Below are 25,905 nucleotides of genomic sequence, written 5' to 3' on the forward strand. Positions count from 1 at the left end.
ACAACAGAGCTAAACAGACTAAAACAAAGACACCCCTACAACCAAGGCAGAGCAGGGAACACGGGCAACTGTGGAGCTGGTCACATGTATCATTTTGTCATTTCAGAATGTTGTAGGTAGCTTCACACAGAAGTTCCTTTGAAGACTGGCTTTTTCACTTACAGAATTCCCTTCATTTCCAACCTAGTCATTGCATGTCCCATCGGCACCATGCATCACTTGGTGGCATCCCATGGCCTCTGTGAGACAGCTGAACCTCATGTGTAGACAAGTGTCTGGGCAGTTTCAGCTGAGCTGTTGTAAGTGATGCTTCTATAGTCATTTATGAAGAGTTGTATATGTACATATGTGTGTGTATATATATATGTGTGTGTGTGTGTTTGCCTTGTGTCTCTTCATGGCCTTTGCTATGGGAAATGTACATGGGACACAGAGAAGACAGCCAGCCAACAAGAAAGACAATGTTGTATTCATAGGGAAAATGAGGTGTGAGCCAGCAGAAAGTTCTAGCAGAACAACACAACAGTGAAGTAGTAAGAAGGCAGCTGCCAGGGCAAGGACAAGCATGGGCCACAAGGGGCAGGACAAGGCCTTGAGCAAGAGCAGCCTAGGGAGAAGGAAGGACACACAGCTATGGAGGGCATACTCTTAGCCCGTCCTCTGAACTTCTTCCTAGTCAGATTTTGATTGACTGCATGCAGAAGAGCCTCAGATCTCAGACACATTCACTAGAGTTGAAATGTTCCAGTAGAGCATGTGTCCTTGTTTTATGTTGGAAAATCTGGGTATATGCCCAGGAGTGGAATAGCTGGGTCCTCAGGTAGTACTATGTCCAGTTTTCTGAGGAACCGCCAGACTGATTTCAACAGTGGTTGTACCAGCTTGCAATCCCACCAACAATGGAGAAGTGTTCCTCTTTCTCCACATCCTTGCCAGCATCTGCTGTCACCTGTGTTTTTTATCTTAGCCATTCTGACTGGTGTGAGGTGGAATCTCAGGGTTGTTTTGACTTACATTTCCCTGATGACTAAGGGTGTTGAACATTTCTTTAGGTGCTTCACAGCCATTTGAGTTTTCTCAGTTAAGAATTCTCTGGTTTTCCACACTTTTTGATAGGGTTATTTTTTCTCTGGAGTCTAACTTCTTGAGTTCTTTGTATATATTAGGCCTCTAACAGAGGTAGGATTGGTAAAAATCTGTTCCCAATCTGTTGGTTGCTGTTTTGTCCTATTGACAGTATCCTTTGCCTTACAGAAGCTTTGCAATTTTATGAGGTCCCATTTGTCGATTCTCAATCTTAGAGCATAAGCCACTGGTGTTCTGTTCAGGAAATTTTCCCCTGTGCCCATGTGTTTGAGGCATTTCCCCACTTTCTCTTTTATTAATTCAGTGTATCTCATTTTATGTGGAGGTCCTTGAGCCACTTGGACTTGAGCTTTGTAAAAGAGATAAAAATGGATCAATTTGCATTCTTTTACATGTTGACCAGCACTTGAACCACCAACATTTGTTTAAAATGCTGTCTTTTTTCTACTGGATGATTTTAGCTTCTTTGTTAAAGACCAAGTGACCATAGGTTTATGGGTTCATTTCTGGGTCTTCAATTCTATTACATTGATTTACCTGTCTGTCTGTGTACCAATTCCATACAGTTTTTATCACCATTGCTCTACAGTACAGCTTGAGGTCAGGGATGCTGATTCCACCAGAAGTTCTTTTATGGTTGAGAATAGTTTTCACTATCCTGGGTTTTTTGTTGTTCCAAATGAAACTGAGAACTGCTCTAACTCTGAGAAGAATTGAGTTGGAATTTTGATGGGGATTGAATTGAATCTGTAGATGCAAGATGGCCATTAATCCTGCCAATATTATTAATATATTAATATATTAATAATATATTAATTAATTATTAATAATATATTAATTAATTATTAATTAATATATTAATATATTAATAATATATTAATATTAATAATATTAATATATTAATCCTGCCAATCCATGAGCATGGAAGATCTTTCTATCTTCTGAGGTATTTTTCAATTTCTTTCTTCAGAGACTTGACGTTGTAGTTGTAAATATCTTTAACTTATTTGATTAAAGTCACACTAAGATATTTTATATTATCTGTGACTATTTTTGCTGAAATTGTAGGAGTTCTCTGGTGGAATTTTTGGGGTCACTTAAGAATACTATCATATCATCTGTAAATAGTGATATTATGGCTTCTCCTCTCCAGCTTGTATCCCTTTGACCTCCTTTTGTTGTCTAATTGCTCTAGCTAAAAAGAACTATATTGAATAGGTGGGGAGAGAGTAGGCAACCTTGTCTAGTTCCTGATTTTAGTGGGATTGCTCAAGTTTCTCTACATTCAGTTTGATGTTGGCTACTGGTTTTCTGTATATTGCTTTTACTATGTTTAGATATGGGCCTTAAATTCCTGATTTTCCAAGACTTTTATCATGAAGGGATGTTGAATTGATTGTCAAATGCTTTTTCAGTACCTAATGAAATGATCATGTGGGGTTTTTTTTCTTTGAGTTTGTTTATGTAGTAGATTACATTGATGAAATTCCTAAATATTGATCTATCCCTGCATCCCTGGGATGAAGCCTACTTGATCGTGGTGAATGATCATTTCGATGTGTTCTTGAATTCGGTTTGTGAGAGTTTTATTGAGTATTTTTGCATCAATATTTGTAAGGGAAATTGGTCTGAACTCTTTCTTTGTTGGGTCTTTGTGAGGTTTTGGTATCAGCATAACTGTGGCTTCAGAGAATAAATTGGGTAGTGTTCCTTCTGTTTCTATTTTGTGGAATAGTTTAAAGAATATTGGTACTAGGCCCTCTTGGAAGGTCTGATAGAATTCTATACTACACATATCTGGTTCTGGGCTTTTTTTGGTTGGGAGATTTTTTAATGAATACTTCTATTACTTTAAGGGTTATGGGACTGTATAAATGACTTATCTGATCCTTATTTAACTTGGATACCTGGTATCTGTCTAGAATATTGTCCATTTCATCCAGATTTTCCAGTTTTCTTGAGTATAGGCTTTTAAATTAGAATCTGATGATTTTTTGAATTTCCTCAGTTTCTCCCTTTTCATTTCTGGTTTTGTTAATTTGCATACTGTCTCTGTGCCCTCTGGTTAGTCTGGCTAAGGGTTCATCTATCTTGTTGATTTTCTTGAAGAACCAGCTCCTGGTTTTGTTGATTCTTTGCATAGTTTGTTTTGTTTCTATTTGGTTGATTTTACCCCTAAGTTTGACTATTTCCTGCCATCTATTCCTCTTGGATGTATTTGCTTCTTATTATTCTGGAACTTTCAGGTGTGCTTTGAAGCTGCTAGTCTATGTTCTCCCCAGTTTCTTTTTGGAGGCTCTCAGAGCTATGAGTTTTCCTCTTAGCACTGCTTTCATTGTGTCCCATAACTTTGGGTATGTTGTGCCTTCATTTTCACTAAATTCTAAAAAGTCTTTAGTTTCTTTCTTTATTTCTTCCTTGACCAAGTTACCATTGAGTAGGGGGTTGTTCAGCTTCCATTTGTATGTGGGCTTTCTGTTGTTTTTGTATTGAAGACTAGCCTTAATCCATGGTGATCTGATAGGATGCATGGGATTATTTCAATCTTCTTGTATCTGTTGAGGCCTGTTTTGTGACTGATTATATGGTCAATTTTGGAGAAGGTACCATGAGGTGCTGAGAAGAAGGTATATTCTTTTGTTTTAGGATGAAATGGTCTATAGATATTTGTTCAATCCATTTGGTTTATAACTTCTGTTAGTTTCACTGTCTCTCTGCTTAGTTTCTGTAGGCTTCTTGTATGTTTATGGTCATACATGGCTTCTTGTATGTTTCTTGTGTATCTCTTTCTTCAGGTTATAGAAGTTTTCTTTTATAATTTTGTTGAAGATACTGGCCCTTTAAGTTGGGAATCTTCACTCTCTATACCTATTATCCTTAGGTTTGGTCTTCTCATTGTGTCCTGGATTTCCTGGCTGTTTTGGGTTAGGAGCATTTTGCATTTTCTTTGACTGTTGTGTCAGTGTTTTCTATGTTATCTTCTGCACTGAGATTCCCTCTTCTATCTCTTGTATTCTGTTGGTGATTCTTGCATCTATGACTACTGATTGCTTTTCTAGGTTTTCTAATTCCAGGGTTGTCCCTTTGTGATTTCTTTATTGTTTCTACTTCCATTTTTAGATATTGGATGGTTTTGTTCAATTCCTTTACCTGTTTGGTTGTGTTTTCCTGTAATTCTTTTTTTATTAGATATTTTCTTTATTTACATTTCAAATGTTAACCCCTTTCCTAGTTTCCCTTCCAAAATCCTTCTATCCCCTCCCCTTTCCCACTGCTCACCAACCCACCCACTCCCACTTTCTGGCCCTGGCATTCCCCTACACTGGTGCATAGAGCCTTCACAAGACCAAGAACCTCCCCTCCCATTGATGACCAACTAGGCCATCCTCTGCTACATATGCAACTAGAGCCAAGACTTCCACCTCTTTGGTTGTTGGTTTAGTCCCTGGGAGCTCTGGGGGTTACTGGTTATTTCATATTGTTGTTCCTCCTATGAGGCTACAAACCCCTTCATCTCCTTGGGTCCTTTCTTTAGCTTCTCCATTGGAGACCCTTGTGCTCAGTCCAATGGTTGACTGAGAGTATCCACCTCTGTATTTGTCAGGCCCTGGTGGAGCTTCTCAGGAGACAACTATAACTTCAGTCTGCAAGCACTTGTTGAAATCCACAAAAGTATCTGGGTTTGGTGATTGTATATGGGATGGATCACCAGATGGGACAGACTCTGGATGGTCATTCCTTCAGTCTCTGCTCCACACTTTGTCTCTGTAACCCCTTCCAAGGGTATTTTGTTCCCCCTTCTAAGAAGGATCAAAGTATCTCCCTCTTCTTGAGTTTCATACGGTTTGGGAATTGTAACTTTGGTATTCCAAGCTTCTGGGCTAATATCCACTTACTAGTGAGTGCATATTATGTGTGTTATTTTGTGATTGGGTTACCTCACTCAGGATGATATTTTCTAGTTCCATCCATTTGCCTAAGAATTTCATAAATTCGTTGTTTTTAATAGCTGAGTAGTACTCCATTGTGTAAATGTACCACATTTTCTGTATCCATTCCTCTGTTGAGGGACATCTGGGTTCTTTCCAGCTTCTGGCTATTATAAATAAGGCTGCTATGAACANAGTGGAGCATGTGTCCTTATTACATGTTGGAGCATCTTCTGGATATATGCAAGGAGGGGTATTGCTGGGTCCTCGGGTAGTACTATGTCCAATTTTCTGAAGAACTGCCAAACTGATTTCCTGAGTGTTTGTGCCAGCTTGCAATCCCACCAACAATGGAGGGGTGTTCCTTTATGTAATTCTTTAAGGGTTTTTTGTGTTTCCTCTTTAGGGGCTTCTACCTGTTTACCTGTGTTCTCCTGTATTTCTTTAAGGGAGTTATTTTTGTCCTTCTTAAAGTTAATCATGAAATGTGATTTTAAATCAGAGTCTTGCTTTTTCAATGTGTTGGCGCATCCAGGGCTTGCTGTGGTGGGAGAACTGGGTTCTGATGATGCCAAGTAGCCTTGGTTTCTGTTGCTTATGTTCTTACACTTTCCTCTCGCCATCTGGTTATCTGTGGTGTTAGCTGGTCTTGCTGTCTCTGACTGTGGCTTGTCCCTCCTGCAAGCCTGTGTGTCAGTACTCCTGGGAGACCAGGCCTTTCCGGGCAGAATTTGGGTATGGAGAGCAGTGGCATAGGGTCACCTCCTCCAGGACACAGATGAAAACTGGAAGGATCCTGTCCTGGCTGTTCCTTGGTTACTGTGTCCTGATGGCTCTGGTCCCTCTTGGGCCAAGAACTTGGGCCGAAGTGGTAATGTCGCCTGTGCTCTCAGCTGTGTCAGTGCTCCTTGGAGACCAGCTCTCTCCTGGCAGGATTTAGGTATGGAGACCTTGGGACAGGGTCAGCTCCCTAATTTTCCTAAGAACAGTATCTCCCTACCCACTGCCATTCTGAAGGCCAGCCTGTATCCCATGTGCCTCGTTTGGAGACCTCAGGATCTCTAGAAGCACAATGTCGTTGGCACTAAAGTACTGTTTGCTTTTGCCGCTGGATCTTTCTCTCTTTTCCCAAATGATTCCCTGTCCACTACAATGCTCCAAAAATTGGTTCAGTGGCCTGTACCAGGTCAGACCCTGCATTGATCTATTCCACCCATCTTACTTTGGAGGCTCACTTCCATTGGCAGCCACCACGCATAACCCCATACAGTGCATTCTTCATTACCTGTCTTCCCTCATCTGCACCACATTCCTATTATGTGAAAGTTTTCTGCTTTAGGATTAGAGGGGAAAGTAAGACATTGCATTAGCATACTGACAGTCAGAGAGACAGTAGTATGGCAAGGACTGCAATGACATTCAAGCCCACCAGGCTACGTGGGGTCCACTCTTTCAGGTCTCAAAGGAAGGGCAACATTTTCAGGCCACTTGATTGGTAAGTGGTCTGCAGCCAGGCTGTTACCTGGACAGGAGGTGTGGGAAGCATTCTGGGGAAGGAATGTGTGACTCTGGGCATGGGGTGGAAAGGTACATTTAGTTAAGGTGTATACATTATTAAGGTGTACGCTTTATTTAAATAAGGGATGTCCCATCACCACTACCCCTCTGATGTCCTGGAGTCTGACAGCTTGAAGTCTGTAAACTTTCATGGGGCAGGACAGAGTGAGAATGGTGTCCACTATTTTCTGGAATCCAAGAACCTGGGGAGTATCTCCCGGGTTAGACCAGCTCTCAGTGGACTTGCCAGCTCCTCTACAGCAGCCATGAGACAGAGGCTGCTGCAGACAGACATGGCCTGATTAGCCCATAGCTAAAAACCTAGCTGTATCCCAAGAAAGTTAGCCTTCTGTGCAAGCTGCTGGGCATCCCTCTGCTCGGGGCATCTGCCCTCAGAATTGCACTGAGTGTGAGAGTGAGGGTGACGAGAGTGGAGGTGACGAGAGTGGAGGTGATGAGAGTGGAGGTGATGAGAGTGGACGTGACGAGTGGAGGTGACGAGAGTGGAGGTGACGTGGGGTTTCTCTTTACGCTAGAGTAAATGAAAGCAGATCCAGCCTACAAGGAAGGGCTCTACCCAGAACTGGGTAGGGCATGATGACGTTTCCTGAGATTCTGTGTCCCCTTTTCTCATGGGTATCCCTTTGAATTTTCTTTACTGTTTATAGGCTTAGAAATATTCTCCTGCCTCGGGAGATCAAAAGAGACCTCTGGAATTTGGGGGCTCCAGAAGTTTGGAAACTGTGCTTATTTCCTGGTTTCTCTATTTTAAACACCAACTACTTCTAACTCCCCTCTGCAGTGAGCCCTGGCTTATCACTCTCTCATAAGCCAGAAGATGTTCATCAAACTGCACAGAAGGTAGACAGTGTGCCAATCTTGCCTCCAGTTCCTTGTTTCTTAATGCAGACACAGAGTTAAGGCCCCCAGAGGATCCCTAGCCATACCCTGCAGGAACTTCAGAACTTCAAAGATCTTTTTGTCCTGCAGGGCTTTCTCATCATGACCAGTGACCATGTGCCCTCATTAGTTCTGGGCTAGATTTAGTTTAGATGGAAATATAGACTCCTAATTTAATCAGTAACCAGGTAGCCATGGAGATAATATCAATCAAGCCTCTGGCGTCCTGATAAGCCTGGTGAGTGCTTAAAGTAATGCAAACAGGGCCTGTAAATTGTCAATAAGGCTTTGCCAGCAGGCCTGTGCATAAGCTGCTGTGGCCTCTGCTGCTTATTAGGATTCAGAAATTCGAAAAACAGGAAGCCCAGGCTTTGTCTCAACACTTGCTTTTTCTCTTCTCTTTTGCAGGTATACCAACACTCCCACACTGGATATTATGTCCTGAGCAAAATTCCTCATGGGTAAGATGGATCTTTCTTTTTCTCTCCCTTGGGAATCGGCAGAACAAAGTTAGACAGAGAACATTAGGGTCTGCCTGGCTCGTGGGACAGGAGCAGGGCCCCACAGAATGGAAAAGCCTCATAGCTCTTCTTTTGACGATAGGTCTGAGCTTGCAGCGGTCACTTAGTCCAGCTGCTGGCACCTCTGTGAAGCTTCCTCCTCTTCCTTCTTTGATTCTGTGGAGCACAACCACCTGTGCCCCGACTCGGGGTGTACATGACTCATGTGAACCTGCTCTCCAGGGCAGCTTTATGGTTCTTTCCTCACTACTATGAAGGAAGCCCCTTACTTCCACAGGTGACTTCAGGAACAAAGCTTTGTGGAACTGCTTGGACACTGTGGTCATAGATCCCACAATGCATTGGCAGAGGAAAGTAAATGAGTCAGTCAGTTATGGTCATGGATAGAAAGAGCTGGCTCTGCACAGCAGTCCAAGACATGGTATGTGCTTGTGATTTATGCTTTTCCCTGGTAATTGTGTTCCCAGAAGCAAGTTCTCAGTGCTTTTCACCCAACTTCATGTTGTTTCATGACCTTGAATGATATTACTAAACCTACCTGGTCTTGCAAAAGTATATAAACTTGGGAACGTAACTCAGCTGTCAAGTTACTTCACGAGCATTAATGAAGCCCTGGGTTTAATCCTAGTACTGGATAAACCTGGCATGGTGACACAAACCCATAATCCCAACACTTGGAACACGGAGGCAGGAGGATCGGAAGTTCAAAGTCATTCTCAGGTACACATACTTTTGCAGTCAGCCTGTGCTATACTTTGAGACCCTGTATAAAAACTATGACGCACATGGCTTGCAGACCAAGGATACACATGAAAAGGAAACTCTGAGCAGGAGTGTTGGCAGGTTTTCAGTTCTGGGTAGGCACACTTTATTGCATTACCAATTGCCTCCCACTGAGCACCACGGGGCTCCAGTAAAGTTTGGTGAGTGAAGCCCTCGCTTTAGATTAAGAGATAGCTTCTGTGCTGACCTTAGGAGACAGGAGTGATTGTGTCCTTTCTCCCTTCCCCCTGCCTACTTCTCCCTCTGCCCCCTCCCATCCCGGAGTCTCCATCATTTCTTCTGGGCATCTTGGTCCCATTGTCTCTTCCATTCCCTACTACAGAGCACTGAGAATAGATTCTCGGGAAGAGATAGAGCTGAGCTGTCAGCCTTGTCACGCAGCTCCTGCAAATGTTGAGTTGAGACATTTTCCCAACAAATTTCAATAAACTGCAGGAGGTGCTAAACCACATGGTTCTGGAAAAGCTTTAGCCACAGTGTGAATGTTTATCATTGCTACAGTCTGTTTTCCTCTAAGCCTAGCTAGAATACCAGCATGTCTTTAGAAAATAAACCTGGTGGAAATAACTTCATTTGCACTTCAGACAAAGAGGTCTGTGTGGGTATAAAGAACAAAGGTGTTTGACAGGGCCTGTGGATTTATTCACAGTATTAAACCAAAGAAACTGAAAGCAACTGGACATAGAGACATTTTGTGGTTAAGAGCACTTGCTGCTCTTCCAGAGGACTGGAATTCAGTTCCCAGCACCCACAGGAAGCAGCTCACAAAGGTCTATATATCTAGCCATAGGATATCCAACTTCCTCTTCTGGCTTCTGTGCGTACCTGTACTTAGTAGCATATACACACATAGACACATATGTAGACACAATCTAAAACAAGAAAATAAATCTTTTAAAAGTGCAGTATTCACAGAATCTCTCCTTAAAGCATATTATAGCAGAAACTCAGATGCGGCTCAGGAGACAGGAGTCGCCCTATTCACCTAAAAGCAGACAGACACCCTCAAAGGTCATAGCACCCAAGGAAAAGCTGGTGCAGTGAGGCTCATCCCTATTCTGGGAGCAGTGGATGTGACGGGCATGCTGGATATTTCATGCCATCTTACATAAATTTATAAAATTCAAGGTTCTGCACACCATTTACACCTATCATAATTAAGATTCTACTGTGTCTGGGAGGATTTAGGAGAAATGGATTCCAAGAGAATGAGTTTTAGGAAAAGCACCTTACAAGTCTAAGGGCGATGGAGAAGGCTAGGCTCTGGGCTCATCAACTTACAGCCTTGGTATCTACCATTCACTTCCTACATGAGCTCAACAGCCGTGAGTGTGTGTGTGTGTGTGTGTGTGTGTGTGTGTGTGTGTGTGTGTGTGTACATGTTATGGGTACATGTGTGAGAGAGAGTGTGTGTACATGTGCACATGTGTACATGCATGTGGAGGCCAGATTCAATTTCAGTCAGTCACTGTCTACCTTGTTTTCTTAGGACAGGGTCCCCTAGTATCATGCCAAGTAGGCAGTGAACCCTAAGTGCCCGTCCCAATCCCCCCAGCACTGCTATTGCAAGGCTGCAAGACCATGTCCAGTTTTTTTTAAATAGGGTTCTAGGGATCCAGCTAAGGTTCAAGGCTTACAGAAGCAAGCACTTTCCCGACTGAAACCTCTCCCCAGAGTCTGCCTTAGGTATTCGTAACTGAAGAGAATTGTAATGCCCTGACTGTGTTGCATGCATCGTGACCCATGTCTGTGTTGTGTTCAACTGTAGGCATTCTTCTCAGCGTAAAAACTGAGAGCCCAGAGAGGCTGAGTCACCTGCCTAGCGCCTCACAGCTAGAATCCCAGTGCAGAGCTGGTTGGCTTCTAAGTGCATGCCCCTAGTGTCACCTCTTTGGAAGAATTCAAAAGCAGGTTTGATGTCACATTGCAGAGCACAAGCATTAGAGCTAGACGTCAGATCTCTAGTGAGGCCAGCATCCTGTGCTGTCTTCACTTCAGCCCATGCTGAGTCCACTGAAAGTTGAGATCCCATCTTCCTAAACTTCCTCCTCTGCCCTGGTGGGAATTCATGCATTAACCAGTTTCCAGTGCTGCCAGGGCTTCATCTGTGTTGATGGCACAGGGGATCTCTGGATTAAGCCACCTTTCAGCCTGCAGCTTTTGCAACCTCAACCTTCAAAAGGCCTTCTTTGCCCTCCAGCAGGTGGCAGAGTATTACATAGCCCAAGATTGTATGGCTTATGCTCCAAGTAGGTTCTAATAGAAGGTAACCACATTTACCGTATAAAACCCAAAATATCTATTAAAATATTTAAATTTTACATTGCTCATGTATAAAATACTTTGTTCTTTATGCTTAGGGGAAATTAAAATTTTATTTTTAATGTATGTGGATGTTTGCCAGCATGTGTATATGTGTGCCATGCCTCGTGCCCTCGGAGGGCAGCAGCCTTCAGGTCCCCTGGACCCGGAGGCACAGGTTGCAGCTGCAGGGAGATAGATGTAGCTGCTGGCGACCAAACTTTAGTCTTCTGCAAGAGTAGCTAGTGCTGCTAACCACTGAACCACCTCTCCAGCCCATGGCTTTAGGGTGTTTTGTTTCATTTTGTTTTGTTTGAAGGGGTCTTGTGTGGCGCAAGTTGGCCTTAAGCTTTCTGTGCAGCTATGGCCTTGAATTTATGGACCCCCTGACTCTCTCCAACTTCCAAGTGCTAGGGTAGCAGGTGTTCACCACTGTGCTGGTAAATTATCCTTAGTAATTCTGAGGATGCAGATCTCTGCTCGTCCCACAAATCCCCACATTTCCTTCCAGTGTTCTCCCCTTTGTATTTGACCCAGAGGCTATCCCAACTTCAGGATGAGAGGATCTGTCACTTAAAATGTGAATTTTCAGCTAGCCACAGAAGGGTCAAGTGAGTATCAGTGCCTGCTAATTCCTAGCGCCATTCTTATTTCACCAACAGAAGGGACTGGATCCCTCTCTGTCTCTATTCTGTTGCACATCTCTGCCCCACGTGGTTAGCTTGTGTGCTTTGGGGCTGTGTTGGTGGAGCCAGAAAGAACTCAATTCATGATGCAGCAAAAGCTATGGTGAGGGTTTCAAACAGCTGAGCCTGCATTTATTCAGTGTCCTAGTACCTAGGGAAGGTCTGTTTGACATAGCAAGGTTTTCAAAGACTATATTCTTGAGGGACATGGGCCTTTTACTCACAGTGTTTATTTGAATAGAAATAAAGATGGTTGTTTTAACATAACGTATTTCACTAGAAGTTTTTATGTTAGAATTTTCACTAAATAAGTCAACTTTCTATAGTGGATATTGGCCACATAATGTTCTCTACAAGGGATTAATTATGTTGAGGCTAGAGTGATGGCTCAGTAGTCAAGAGCACATGCTGCTCTTCTAAAGAACCTGAGTTTCGCTCCCGGTCCCCACATTGGGATGCTCATAAGCATCTGTTAGCACAGCTCCAAGGGATCTGATGCCCTCTTCTGGCATCACTGAGAGCCTGTACTCACATGCACATAACCACACATGGTTGCATAATAAAAACAAAAAGTCATTCTTAGAATCATCAGCTATGTTTTCAAACAAGTTTTGGTACAATTTGTCTCTTCATCATTTTTCTGGCATGATGTTTTCCTTGAATTTGTTTGGTCTTTGGACTTAGTTCATTAAAAAGTGTGTGTGTGTGTGTGTGTGTGTGTGTGTGTGTGTGTGTGTTTACCAAAGAGACAGGGAGAGGAAGGGAGGGGAGAGAGGGAGGGAGAAGAAGAAGAGGGAGAAGGAGGGACCAGAAGAGGGAGAGGGAGAGAGAGAAAGAAAGAACAGTGAGGATAATTTGCTATCTATTAGGGTTATCCTGAAAGTCCCATGAAGAAACAAAAAGATCAACTGATACTAAAGCAGAAAGAAGTTCAATAAAATTGGGCAGCCACCTCATCAGGAAGCTGTGGTACTTTGGGGGTCTGACAAACTCAGAACAGTAATAGAGGAGAAGCTAAAATGTGTATTAAAGGTATTATTTAGATGTCAGGCCATTCTCTGTGGATAACAGCATACTAACTTTGCTCAGGTACAAAAACTATATTGCTTTAGAATTGGGGTTGACTTTTTAAAGCTGTGATGTGTTTGTATGTAACTGAACCATAGGTCATTCTGCCTGAAGACTCTCTCTCCCTTTGGAGATGAGGGTGCACACAGATTTTGTTTATTTAGGAAGTAGGTACCAGGAGGAGAGCAGTGCTCCCCCAGAGCAGTGCTCCCCCAGAGCAGTGCTCCCCCAGAGCAGTGCTCCCCCAGAGCAGTGCTCCCCCAGAGCAGTGCTCCCCAGAGACTATTGAGCAGCTCACACTGGCATCCACACTTCAGCTCTTCAGTGACAAAAATATAAGGTCAGCCCTCAGCCTGCTGACTGGCCAGGTTCTGCTTTCCTCCCATAGGTCGTGGTTTCCAGAGAGAGACAGAGACAGAGACAGAGAGGCAGAGACAGAGACAGAGAGACAGGGAGGCAGACAGAGACAGAGACAGAGGCAGAGAGACAGAGAGACAGGGAGGCAGACAGAGACAGAGACAGAGAGGCAGAGACAGAGAGACAGGGAGGCAGACAGAGACAGAGACGGAGACAGAGACAGAGAGACACAGAGAGAGAATACCCAGCCCCAAGCCTCTGGAGAACGAAGAACAAGAAACACAATACAGGTCAGAAAATACTTGTTGAAATGCTATATTATTGTTGACACCACAATAAGCAACAGAGCTCAGATGGGGCATTGTTTCAGTTTATCTGTTAATCTTTGAGACAGGGTACTACAGTGTAGCCAATGCTATCCTTGAACTCAACATCCCCCTGTCCCATCCTCCTAACTGCTACAAGTAAGGGCTGCTACCACCTCCAGGCTTGGCTGCTATTCTTGAGAACTTAAAATTTTGTTTGGGAGCTAGAGAGATGGTTCAGTGGTTTAGAGCACTGACTGCTCTTCCAAAGGTCCTGAGTTCAAATCCCAGCAACCACATGGTGGCTCACAACCATCTGTAAAGAGATTTGATGCCCTTCTTCTGGTGTGTCTAAAGACAGCTACAGTGTACTTAGATATAATAATAAATAAATCTTTAAAAACATGTTTGAAAGGAGATACCAATCTGTGTAACAGCACATGATAAAGTAACTCCGAGGACAGCCTTGCTTCTGATACACAAAGCTTCCTTCCAAATCAAGAAGGAAGAGAGAGCTGTGCACAACTCAAGGTGAAGCCTGAATTGAGCTGAGCCTTGTGGCTCAGTCAGTTTTCTTGGAGTTTATTCTACTAGATAAGACATGAAAAGATGTTGGAGGCCTAGTAAAGTCATTGTCAAGCTTGGCCTCTGCAGGGAATCCATGCTGGCTGGAAGATGTGAGTGCAGCCAGGCACAGGGATAGCTGCAGAGCTGGGAGAATTATAGGATGTGCTTGGAAAATGAGTCACTTAAACCCCTGCCTGGTGTGGTTTATTTGCATGATAAGAACACTCCAGACATGTTGAGCATAAGAAAGGCAGTATAAGTTCTTAGCAAGACTTAGCACTTGTGCATGGAGTAGATGAAAGACAGTAGAGATGAGAGACTTACATTCAGTTAGGGGTTTGCATACAGTGTGTGGTCCTGTGGGCATGGACCATGGGAGGGTTCAGTAGTGTGAAGGTCAAAAGCATTGTGCCTATGAATGGGTGGCTGGTGTTCTCTTGGAAAATGAAGACAGATGTTAAGTGTTTGTGTCCCATGGCCTCCTAAATAATCCTTGACGACCTGTCCCCAATTGTGAGTTGATCCCAGTGCATAGAAAAAACAGGGCTAGCAAGTTTAGGAAGGCATATGGAGAAGTCTCTGGATCCATGTCTGCTATTCTGGGCCTGCCATGTCTCCTTTCTGAAGATTTCTTGTCACTGGGACCCACCTGGTGCACACTTCTAGCTTTGCAAAGTGAGCAACCATCAAAGCTCCCAGGACCTGCATCACTAGATTATTCCTACCCTTAGACAAATGCTACTAACATGAAAGCAAACTGGAAAGATACTCTTAAAATGGCGTGCATTGGAGGCGAGTCCTACTGGGATTTCCAGAACCACGGACAGCTCACCACACTCTGTGAGCCCTGGACTATGGCTTCTCCCTCCTTTCTTCCTTGAGGATCTTTTGTCTGTGTAGCCACCACTAGCCAGCCACCACACCTGTGTGAGCACAAAAAGAGTCTGCCACTCTAGACACAGTTACTCCATCCGGAGCTATATGTTAATGAGGTCATCCGAAGTGTGTACCTTCATCTATAGAAAGCACTGCAGGCTCTGTAGGGGCACATGCATTCTACAAGGCAGCCTTTCCTAAGACTTCCCAGGTCTTGTCTTTCCCTCAGGCTCCACCTAGTGGGATGTAGTCTTAACTTCAGCCTGCATTTCAGAATCTTAGCACTGGGAACCTGTTACAAGTCAGTGTGACAATGGATAGATATGATGTTCCCCATTGCTTCGAGCTCCCAATACCTTAACTTCCAGCTGTTATTGATGTAACCTGGAAATGAAAGCTAAAATAAACACCCTTTCCCTTTAAAAAAAAAATCAGTGTGTCTGATGCTGTATTTTCTCCCTCTGTTGATCACTTTCTAGTGTGAGGAATCACATGACAGGTTTTAAGTTGTGCAAAATTAGAGGCACATGTATGTCAGTCTCCTAAAAGAGAGCTGTATGTGTGTCCCCAAAGCCAGCTATCATCAGATCTGTCTATAGATCAGTGCTACTCTGCATCAGGCGATGTCCCTGTATGGCCACATTTAGAAAAGTCATGCTATGGTCACAATATAACTGAGTGACAAGCAAGTGTTGGGCACACAGTGGCAGGTCACATGCCTCTTGCTAGCTGTTGCATTTTATATTGCTTTAGACACTTCCTGTTTCCTTTCAGTATTTTTAACTATTCCTAGCAGAAGTCTCTCTCTCTCTCTCTCTCTCTCTCTCTCTCTCTCTCTCTCTCTCTCTCTCTCCCCATGTGTGTGTGTGTGTGTGTGTGTGTGTGTGTGTGTGTGTGTGTATCCATCCAATAGCAACCATGTTTCATCATTGGCTTAAGAGTAGACATAAAGGACAGCCTTGGCCAGGATGAAGGCAGTGGGGGGACTGGTAAGAGCACACCACACAGCCTGTGTGTCCAGTGATGGGGTGACTAGCACCATTTGCTTGCAGCAGAATTCACCTCTCTGATTGCACCTTCAGATGTTAGCCCAATAGATGCATCACCCATGGCCAAGGTGTGAACATTTGCATCCCAAAGTGCCACGTACCCTTTCCACCCCTCTGGCTGTTCCTGGCAACCACCATGTCATCTGTCCTCCCCTTTACTTTGATGTCACTTATTGGAACAGAGTTTCCATCTGTATCCCAGACTATCCTGGAAATTGCTTTTTAGTTTGGGCTGGTCTCACATTCACAATATTCCTCCTGCCTCAGCCTCCTGGGTGCTAGACTGCAGGCATGAGCCATAGGCATGGTTCCCTCTGCCTCTCTAGAATGTGTGCACATGGAGTTGTATCATGTGTGTTTCACTCTTTTCCTGGAGGAGATTTCTTCTTTGAGATTCCCATTTTGGAGCAGGTACCTGTGACCCACTGTGTATATTTACCCAATTTTCATCTATACAACCTCTGAGTGACACCTAAGTTGTTTCCCAGTGGAGGCTGTTATGAGCGAATCTGCTTTGAGTGTTTGTATATGGACATATATCTTCTTTTCTCTTGTGTAAATGCCTTCAAGTAGACCAGCTGGAATATATAATTAATATGTGGTAATTTGATTTAAAAATATCCAAAGTGTTACTCAAAGCAGCTGTGTCATTTAGAGTGTGCACATGCACACACACGCACACATACACGCACACACACACACACACACACACACACACACACCTTTCTTTCTTTGTGTATTTTTTTAACCTCATGCCCTCCACCTGGTCTTTGCTCAACAGGATAATGCTCCAATGTTGTGGGAATGGTTCTGTGTATACAGAACTCTACTCCCAACACGACAATGAATCTTTCTTCTCAGTGGACATTTAGAGACTCGGGTGACACTGCCTGACATTGAGGAGCTGCTGGCTAATACCCCTTCTTCCCACAAATTGCGTCTGTGGAACACTTCATATGTGCTGAGGCCAAATATGAAGTGAGACCAGATGTGGAGTGGGATGCCGCATGCGTGGACTGAAGGAACCTTAAGCATCATGAAGAGGTCTCAGGCTCTGCATAGTGGCCAAACACTTCACTTCTTAGCCAGATTGTTAAGGGTATTTTCTTTTGCAAGAACCACCTTTCTCCAGTCACCCCAAGAAAATTCAAAGGAAGAGGGTGACCTGCTTGGTCCTGCTCTGGTTGGGGTATCAGGTGTGGATTCCAGAGCTGCCCCACATGGGTGAGTTAATGGTGGGGTAGCAGTTCATCTTCAAGCATGGTGGTTTCCAGCTGGGAAGCAGCTTTGCTTGAGAGAGTATTGAGGACCTTCTCCATCTCACTAAACATATGCAGATTCCATCCTGGGAGCAGCATGAGAAAGGTAGGCAGGCTGGGACTCCCCAGAGGCAGAGCAGATGCCGCGTCCAGCCAGGCTGCTTGTCTCTCTGCCACCTCTGCAGCTGCCTTCATGGGCAGGGCGCATGGAGACAAACCATGATTCAGCCACAAGTTCCAAGTGTTCCAAGATGAGGGCAGAGGCTCAGTAGCACACAATGGGGAGAAGTCATGATGGCCAGATAGCTTCCTGACTCCAAGACTCTTGGCTCAGTCAACAGCAGGCAATTGTGGGATTTCAGACCCTCAAGAAGCAATTGTCAGAGCACACAGATTATAAAGGGTTGCTGTTGATAGTCCAGATTAAAACTTCACCTTAGCCAATGGTTTCTGTCCTGTCCACTGCCATGAAGTATAGAGGCTACAACTCCACTAGGAGGGTGGCATGACCTGACCTCCTTGGAGTTAACCTTCTCCATAAACAGAAACATAGACAGCCAGGTTTCTAACAACTAATGAGAGGGTCAAGGTTTTATATCTCTGTGAATTCTAATTCTTACTCCCCACACTACTGCCCTAAGGCAGATTCCTACAGACCTTTAGAAGTGCTGGCAGAAGTTCTCAGGGCATTGCTAGTCTAAAACCTTATGACTTCTAGGTACCAGTGCTGTGCTAGGTACTCGTACTGTATGTACCCAGTTCCAGTGTTATAGTCGGCACTCTAGTATTCACTAAGTACCAATATATAGTACTAAGTATACTAGGTATTTTACTAGGTACTAGTAGTACACTAGGTCTAAATAGTGCACTAAGTACTAGTACTAGTAATGCACTAAATACTAGTGCTATACTAGGAACCAGTACTGCACTAGTACTGCCCAATATGACTGGAGTAGCCAGTGGTTAAAGAATGATCTAAACACCTTAACACATTAAACTTCATCAGCCTGCCCTGGTACATCCTGCAATCTCACTGTTGTTAAGTCCAAATTGACTCTCTGCTCCCATGGAATTCTGCTGTATTATTCTCCGTGACTTTCCCAGCACCCCTCCTCTACTGGCTAAGCTCAGCCCTGAGCAGCATCAGCTGCTAATGACTGCAGTCCCAGCATCTGCAGCTATGTGAGTCAGGAAAGGACACTTGCTATGGGCCTTGTCATGTCAGGCATCACCCAAATTGGCCCTGCTGTGGCAAGAATGGGCTCTTCCCTCCAGATTGCTCCAGTGGTGTTAATTATTCTCAGCCTGACTGCTTCTGACCCTGACAATTTGCCAATGTGTGGCATAAAGGGGGTGGGTGCTGAGAAACACAGCAGAACCCTAGCAACGAGGCTTCTGCATTTGGGTTGCAATCTATGGCGATAGCATGAGCTTGGCAACCCCTGAACTTTCCCCACACCCCGGAAGCCTTGGTCCACGCACTCTTAAATATATTCTCTATAACAGGACTCTCTCAGGCCCTTGTTGGATTACAAGCCCCTGATCCTGTGAGCTCAGTCTCCTAGCACTCAGCTCTGCCTTTAGAAACTGAAAGGAATGGCCAGGCAGGTTAAGGGGAATCTGTACCTGCTGAACTGTTCAAAAAAAAATAAAATGGGAAGAGTCTTCCAGCAGACAAGCCAGTTTCTGCGCCATAGACTTCAACCCTGTTAGCTAGCAGTTCCATCAAGTTCTCTTGGGTGGAGGGGGATGGGCAGTCACACAGACAGTTCTTCCATGGCTGTGAGATCCCAGAGCTTTGGCTACAGCTGTGTCGGTCTCCTAGACTGCCTACCATTGATGTGCTTTTGAATTCCTACTTGAGCTCTACAGGGACTTAGGGATAGCTTCCCTGTATTTCCTTTATTCCAATCTGTCATCACTAACTTTGTGCTTTAAAAAGAAAAAAACAGAATACACATTTTAGCTGGTTTAAAATAATTCCTGAAAAGGCTACCCTTGCCCTCAGATAACAGAATCAGCTCTCGGTGGCACCTCCCACAGAACCTGAGCTCTATCTCTGTATAGACACATGTCTGTTGCATAGACATGTGTGTAGATGTCTATTGCAGCTTGGAGCTTTGGCATATGCACTGTGTTCCTGAGCACACAGCCAGTACTCAATCCTCTCTGTCAGAGAGAGCCACTGAGCCCAAGTTGCCTCTTTGGCTAGGCCTGTTCTCAGGCATCAGTATATCTTTTACACGGCTGACGTTAACTACGACAGTAGCCATAGATGAAGAATTTAGGAAATTTGCCCTCACGGCCTGAAAGCATTAATATAACAGTAGCAGGGCTCATGTGCTTGGAGGCCCTGGTGGTATGGGACCCCTAACACAAGAACTTCAGTGACTGATTCATGAGATATTCAAAGGGTTACAGGCATATCTAGGTACTGAGTGGGTTTCAGTTATTACAAATACTATTCTTGACCCCTCAGTAACTGAAGGTTGCCCCTTGCTGACCTACTATGCATTTGTAATCAGTGTGCACCTACTGTGGACAGCATTTACCTAGGTCTGAACTTGTATCTTTCTGTGCCTCCCACTATGCTAAACATATGAGAAGACTCAAGAAAACTCACAGTATTTGATGTTGATGATGTGGATTTGGGTATTTTTATGATTTTAGTCATGAAAGTTTAAAATCAGGGAAAAAAGCAAATTTTAGCTTTTTGTCCTTCCAAATGCCATTGCTGTTGGGGAAGCTTTTCAATCCCTCAAAATAGCTTTGGAAGATAAATGAGCAAACTTGGCTGGGCGCTAATTCACTCTTCAGAATCCAGTATGATTTATGCCCTGTTTTGTTTATTGCTCAAATAAGCAAAATCAGAATGGATCTTGTGATTATTTTGAGCTATGTGAAGTCCAGATCATTTTATTCTTCCTTAATCAGTTTTGTACCAATCCATCTCTACCCAGAGATTATTCATCACAGAGCCCATTGCCCATTCTTCAGAATAAATGAATAAAGAAAGGTGAAGGAGGGGTGGGGAGGGCATTAGACAGCCCCCAAATTAATCACCAGGTTACTTTGTGGAGAGAGAGAGAGAGAGAGAGAGAGAGAGAGAGAGAGAGAGAGAGAGAGAGAGAGAGAGAGAGAGAGAGAGAGAATTTCAGAAAATAACCCACTATATGGTAGGGATCACTGCCCAGATGTCAGGCATGTCCAACCTTTTAAAACTGGGACACATTGTTGTCATTGCCATCACAAAGTCCACACTCAAGAACCACATAATTGAGTTAAAAAAAAACACAATAATAATGTTTTAAATACGTTTATGAGTTCTGTGTTTGGCCTGCATTCAAAGCCACCCATGCCATAAGCCACAGGTCACAGGCACATGTGGCACCTTGGATGTGTACCAGAGGTTACTACTGCTGCTTCTGTGTGAAGTGAGGAGCTATGCCTCTGATTTTCTTGAGTCATTGTCTCTCACTGAACCTAAACCTCACTGGCTGGACAACAAGCCCCAGGGAGCCTCTTGTTTCTTCCTCCCCAGTGACAGGGTCACAGGCATGGTATCTTCCATAGCCAACTTTTCTGTGGATATTGGTGACCTGGACTCAGGTTCTGGCGCTTGGACAGCAGGGACTTTACCACAGAGCCATCTCCCCAGCCCTAGTGAACCATGAGAGAGAAGATTAAAACTGTGCGGGTAGGGTCAGCAAGGCTTAGATGTGAGAGGGTGCTGGTCAGATGACAAGTTTCCATTCCATGTCTTGTCTCCTTTGTGCTGGGACCCTGAGGTTAGGAACTCAGAGAAGACAGAAAAGGCTGTGAGAGTGGGTGAAGTCCTGGCAGCAGGCCAGACCTTAGAGCCTGAGCTCATTGTCCAAAGAAGGCCAGTCTAAAGAGACTGCAGCTCTGGGACCTCCTAGAACAGGCAGAGCCAGAGACTGAGAAGACAACAGTCGTGGCAGGGAACTGAGAGCTCATGGAGCAAGCAGTCGCACTCCCTTGTGGTACTGACACAGTGATACATTTGTCTAAACTCATAGGACACAAACCTAGCCCACGAACCCCACGATCAACCATGGGAGTCAGTGAAAGATAACATAAATTGACAAATGTAAATTCCAGGCAAGATAGTAATAATATGGGTACATTACTGTCAGCTCTTCTGAGAACTTAGAATGATTTAAAGCGCAGTAGCAATACAGTTTTCCCAGAATCAAAGTGCAAAGGAAAATTGTCTTGGCTACAGGCTGGAAGATGCATTGTTCAGGCAAGGCAAGGATGCTGTCTTGACACTGAGGGACCAGTGTGTATTAAGGTGAGCTGTCCTGGAAAGCAGGGAACTGGCCTGGGATCCTCGGGATGCTGATGCTGAGAAGGCTGAGATGGTGTCAGTGATAGCATCTGCAGAGGAAAGGAGGTGCAGCAGCAGACCAAAGAGGATGAGTCTCCATGCCACAGCACACGTGTCTCAGCCTCAAAAGGACAGACAAGAGACAGGACTTGGCAATGGGAACCTCAGAAGTAGTTGGCTCTTACCTTGTGGCTCTGGCCACCTGCTCACCACAGGATCTCTGCCTGGATGCACCCCACACAGAGGTGTGGCAGGTTCTTCCTGGAGGTCAGCACAGGGCCATCTACCAGCCTCACACAAAGGAGACAGAGGTGACTGGGAACAGAAACAGAAACGAAGTAATGGAATGAAATTGAGAAGCCAAAACTTACCAGAAGGCTATGACATTGATCAGTGGCAAACTGAGTTACACACACACACACACACACACACACACACACACACACACACGGGGAGAGAGAGAGGGAGAGAGGGAGAGGGAGATACTATGGTTCTGTGCAGCTCTTCAGTGGTCCTCCATGGGCCATCTATGGATAGATTTGGCATAGTCAGTAGAATCCTTGTGTTTACAACACTGAGCAGGACGGTATAAGGGTCACCAGTGTGGGGGTGGCAGTGAACAGATGAAGAGAAACTGCAGAATATTCACCGAGCAAGGACACACAGTAGAGGGACACAGAGTGTCATCCTAAAGACTTTTAATTAGAAAGCAAAACAATCTGATGCTGTGGGATCCCAGTGTAAAAACAGATTTAATTCACCATAGCAAGTGTGGGTGATGGGACGGGGACCCTCAGCCCGCCTGTCCCCTTAGGGGTTCATCAATTTGCCGTCACTGCTGAGTTCCAGAGAACAAACTTGTCTTTATGTCTGATAAATTAGTAGCCCTTTTTAAAAACTTTCATCAGATAGTTATTACAATAATACTTTACCAGTACTCAACCCACTGGTCCAACTAATTAAATGAAAATCTAAGGACACACACCTGCATTATGATGTGTGGCCAAATTACCTGTAGGTTTATCAAGAATTAAGCTGGCATCTGTGGAACATGGCTACCTGTCTCCGTGTGCAGTGCAATACTGGATGCTATCCACAAGGCAAGCATTAATGCTCCCTTTGTGGGACTGTGGGGAGATGGGTGTGGGCTGAGCTGCTTTATTGCCACAAGGTCTGGGCTGTTAGGTTGGAATCCCACCACTTTCTGGCCTCTTCTCCTGAAGACGTCCTGGATAGATTGCTGCAACCCCAGTGGGTAGCTCCCTTTGGAGATCTTGGAGTCATTGGACTGACTTAGGGAGTTTGAGACATTAAAAACCTCACTAGCTACGAAGGCGAGAACCACACCCTTTGGGTACTGTTGAGTTAATACACGTCATTTTTCTTGAGTTTTACAACATTCTTAGATGATGGTGGCCAAGTTCCTACAGACCTTCGACCCATTCCACCCAGTCCTGGAGCTAGCTGACCAATCTGATAGCTTCAGATTTCTTTGCTTCTTTTCCATAAATGATGTCACACCTGTATATTTTCCTAAATCCCTTTAAGATGCCACAGCTAGTAGACCACATATGTTCTTCTGAGACTGTCACCCATAACTCTGGTGTGATTTATAGAAAACTTTGCTCTTTTCCACAGCCTTCCTGTGCTTTGCTGTATGCTAACAAATAATAAATATATATTTTAGGATGTTTAAATGATTTTGTGCCTTGACAGTCCACTGCAGGCTGATTAATCAAGCTCACCAACATACCCGTCACCTCACATAGCCTTTTTTATAGCAGTACACCAGCAAAATCCTAATTGCTGGGCTGGAGAGGCGGCCTCCAGTTAAAGCAGTGGAGAGCACAGGCTGCTCTTCAAAGGACAGAGAGTGATTACCAGCACCACCTAAGGACGTTCACAACTAGTAGTAACTCCAACTCCAGGGGATCTAGTGCCTTATGGCTTCTGCAGGCACCCATTCACAAACACACACACACACACATACATACATACATACATACATTCATGCATACATACATGCACATGCATACATGTACAATATACGTGTATGTATATATGAAGAGATATAGATAGGTATACAGATCATATATATATATATATATATATATATATATATATACTATATATTCATATATCATGTATATGTTTCATATATGTGTATATGTGTATATATATGTATGTGTGTATATATATATACATACATATGTCTTTGGTTACAGATATACGGATGGTTCTGGGGCTGTTAAGAACCCATCTGGATCTGCACCGTCCAGGCCCCCTCTCCCCCTGGCTTCTCTGCTCCCCTGAGTACTGTCATCCCAGCTGCCTTCCCCATGGCTGGCTTCTTGTCACACTCCCGTGTGGCACTATGGAATCTTATGTTCTCATCTTCTCCTCTCTCTTTCCTCCTGTTTTTGTTTGTCTGTCTTGATTCTTCCAGTGCTATTGAAATTACTCTAGAATTTTCTGTGTTTGAAGCTCTGATCATATAAAGGTCTGGTCCCCACTTCTCTCTTGCCTCTTCCCCTTGTGAAACTCCTGAAACTCTATGTCTTCCTTCCCCAAAGACAACCCACATTCTGCTCGCTCACTCCTGACTCACAAGCAAACACTTTCATGTCTTTCTCTGCAGTGTGTGCTCTCAGGGCGGGGTGCTCTCCTGACCATTTTGCCCCCCCTGAATGCAGATGCCTTTCTACAGGTAGGGTGGTTCCCTCAAAAATAAGTGAAGACTGCTTTTTCAACCTGTGGAAGACGGTAACAGCTATAAACAATACTGGAATATTCAAGTTATAGCAGACTTACAGATGTTTTCATGGTGTTTTTCATGGCTTTTATTTATTAGGACATTTGAATATATAGACAGTATTTTGTTGCCAATGAATTTTCTATATCTGTAAATTAAGAATTTGAAATATGGGACTTGGGATATGGATCAGCAAATGCTGCTATAAACGCCTGAAGAGTTTGTATTCACAGCACTGTGTCAAAGCTAAGTGCATGAGCTGTGATCCCAGCACTGGGTGACAGGGACATAGGATACCTACAGGTCACTCACTGGCTAGTCAAGCTAGTCAGACTGACGTCCTTCATGCTCAGTGAGAGACCCTGACTCCAAAATTAATGTGAAGAGTAATTGAGAAAGATGTCCATCATCAACCTTTGGCTTCCACCTGCACAAGCATGCATGCATATGCGCCTGAGCATGTATACATGTGTACACAATGCACATATATACATAGACACAGTTGAAAAATATCCCCCAAAATGAAAAATGTAAGAGATGTTGAATGGGAAAAACATATTTCAATTCTTCTCCCTCTCCCCTCTCTCCCTGTCTCCCTCAGTCTCTCCCCCCACCCCATTCTCTCCCTCTCTCCTTCTCTGTATCTGTAGAAGAATACAATTCATCCTGAAACCCACTGGCTTTCAAAGGTCAGAGTGACCTGGCTTCGTACTTAGAAAAGAATTATTTGCAAGGAGAGCTAATGATGAAGACATTGGGTGTGGGGTTTATAACTGCTTGGCTGTGGGTTTTGCTTAAGTTTAACTGCCCTGGACATTAAAAAAAAAAGATCTATATAGTTCTCTGCGTGTTTTCTCCTGATGAATATTTACCATTTGGATTAAGATGCAGTGGACATAGTTCAGCTTTCTGTGATATGTACATCTGCAGAAGTCCGGCAGAGCTGAGTGAGACACACTGTCCAATAGCTGAGAGAATGCGGAGAGTAAGACTGTCAGGCAACAAGTGGGAGCGTAGTATATTCTTGGTTCCCAACATTGTGCTTTGTTTCTGTTTGTCTGTCTGTCTCCTCAGGGATCCTCAGAGTCTGGACCCACCAGAAGTCAGCAACGCAAAGCTTCAGTATGCAGGGTGGGGCCCAAAAGGCCAGCAGCTGGTAAGCAAGCTGGGTCTAGCTGCCGTATTTTGATTTTTACTATTTATGTTTTCTAAACTGTCTAAACTGTTTATTACTGTACACATCTGGTGTGTGTGTGCATGTGTGTATACGTGTGTGTGTGATTAAGTTTTAGATAAATGCACCAAAGTACCTGATTATATAAAATCATTGTTTCTTTTCAGATAGAGAATTCTCACTTTAAAAATGGGCTGTGATAGGCTAGGGAGGGCACCTATCATCCCAGCACTGGGTACAGAGACAGGCAGCCCACGGGGACTCCTAGGCCAGCCAGGCTAGTTAAAATGGAACACTGTTCATCAAGAGACCCTGTACTGGCTAGCTTTGTGTCAACTTGACACAGCTGGAGTTATCACAGAGAAAGGAGCTTCAGTTGGGGAA

General features: G+C 44.1%; 1 protein-coding gene across 4 annotated transcripts in view; it reads left to right on the forward strand.

The window, feature by feature from the left end:
• The window catches only part of Dpp6 (dipeptidyl peptidase like 6), a 900,820-nt gene that overhangs the window by 693,874 nt on the left and 181,041 nt on the right, over positions 1-25,905 (forward strand). For all 4 annotated transcript variants that reach the window (XM_021188263.2, XM_021188277.1, XM_021188253.2 and 1 more), the window contains exons 6-7: positions 7,881-7,933; positions 25,422-25,503. In XM_021188263.2, coding sequence (XP_021043922.1) covers positions 7,881-7,933; positions 25,422-25,503 — 135 coding nt within the window. The remainder of the gene's footprint in view (positions 1-7,880; positions 7,934-25,421; positions 25,504-25,905) is intronic.

The sequence above is a fragment of the Mus pahari genome, chromosome 2 (genome assembly GCF_900095145.1).
Source record: "Mus pahari chromosome 2, PAHARI_EIJ_v1.1, whole genome shotgun sequence".
Lineage (NCBI taxonomy): Eukaryota > Metazoa > Chordata > Mammalia > Rodentia > Muridae > Mus > Mus pahari.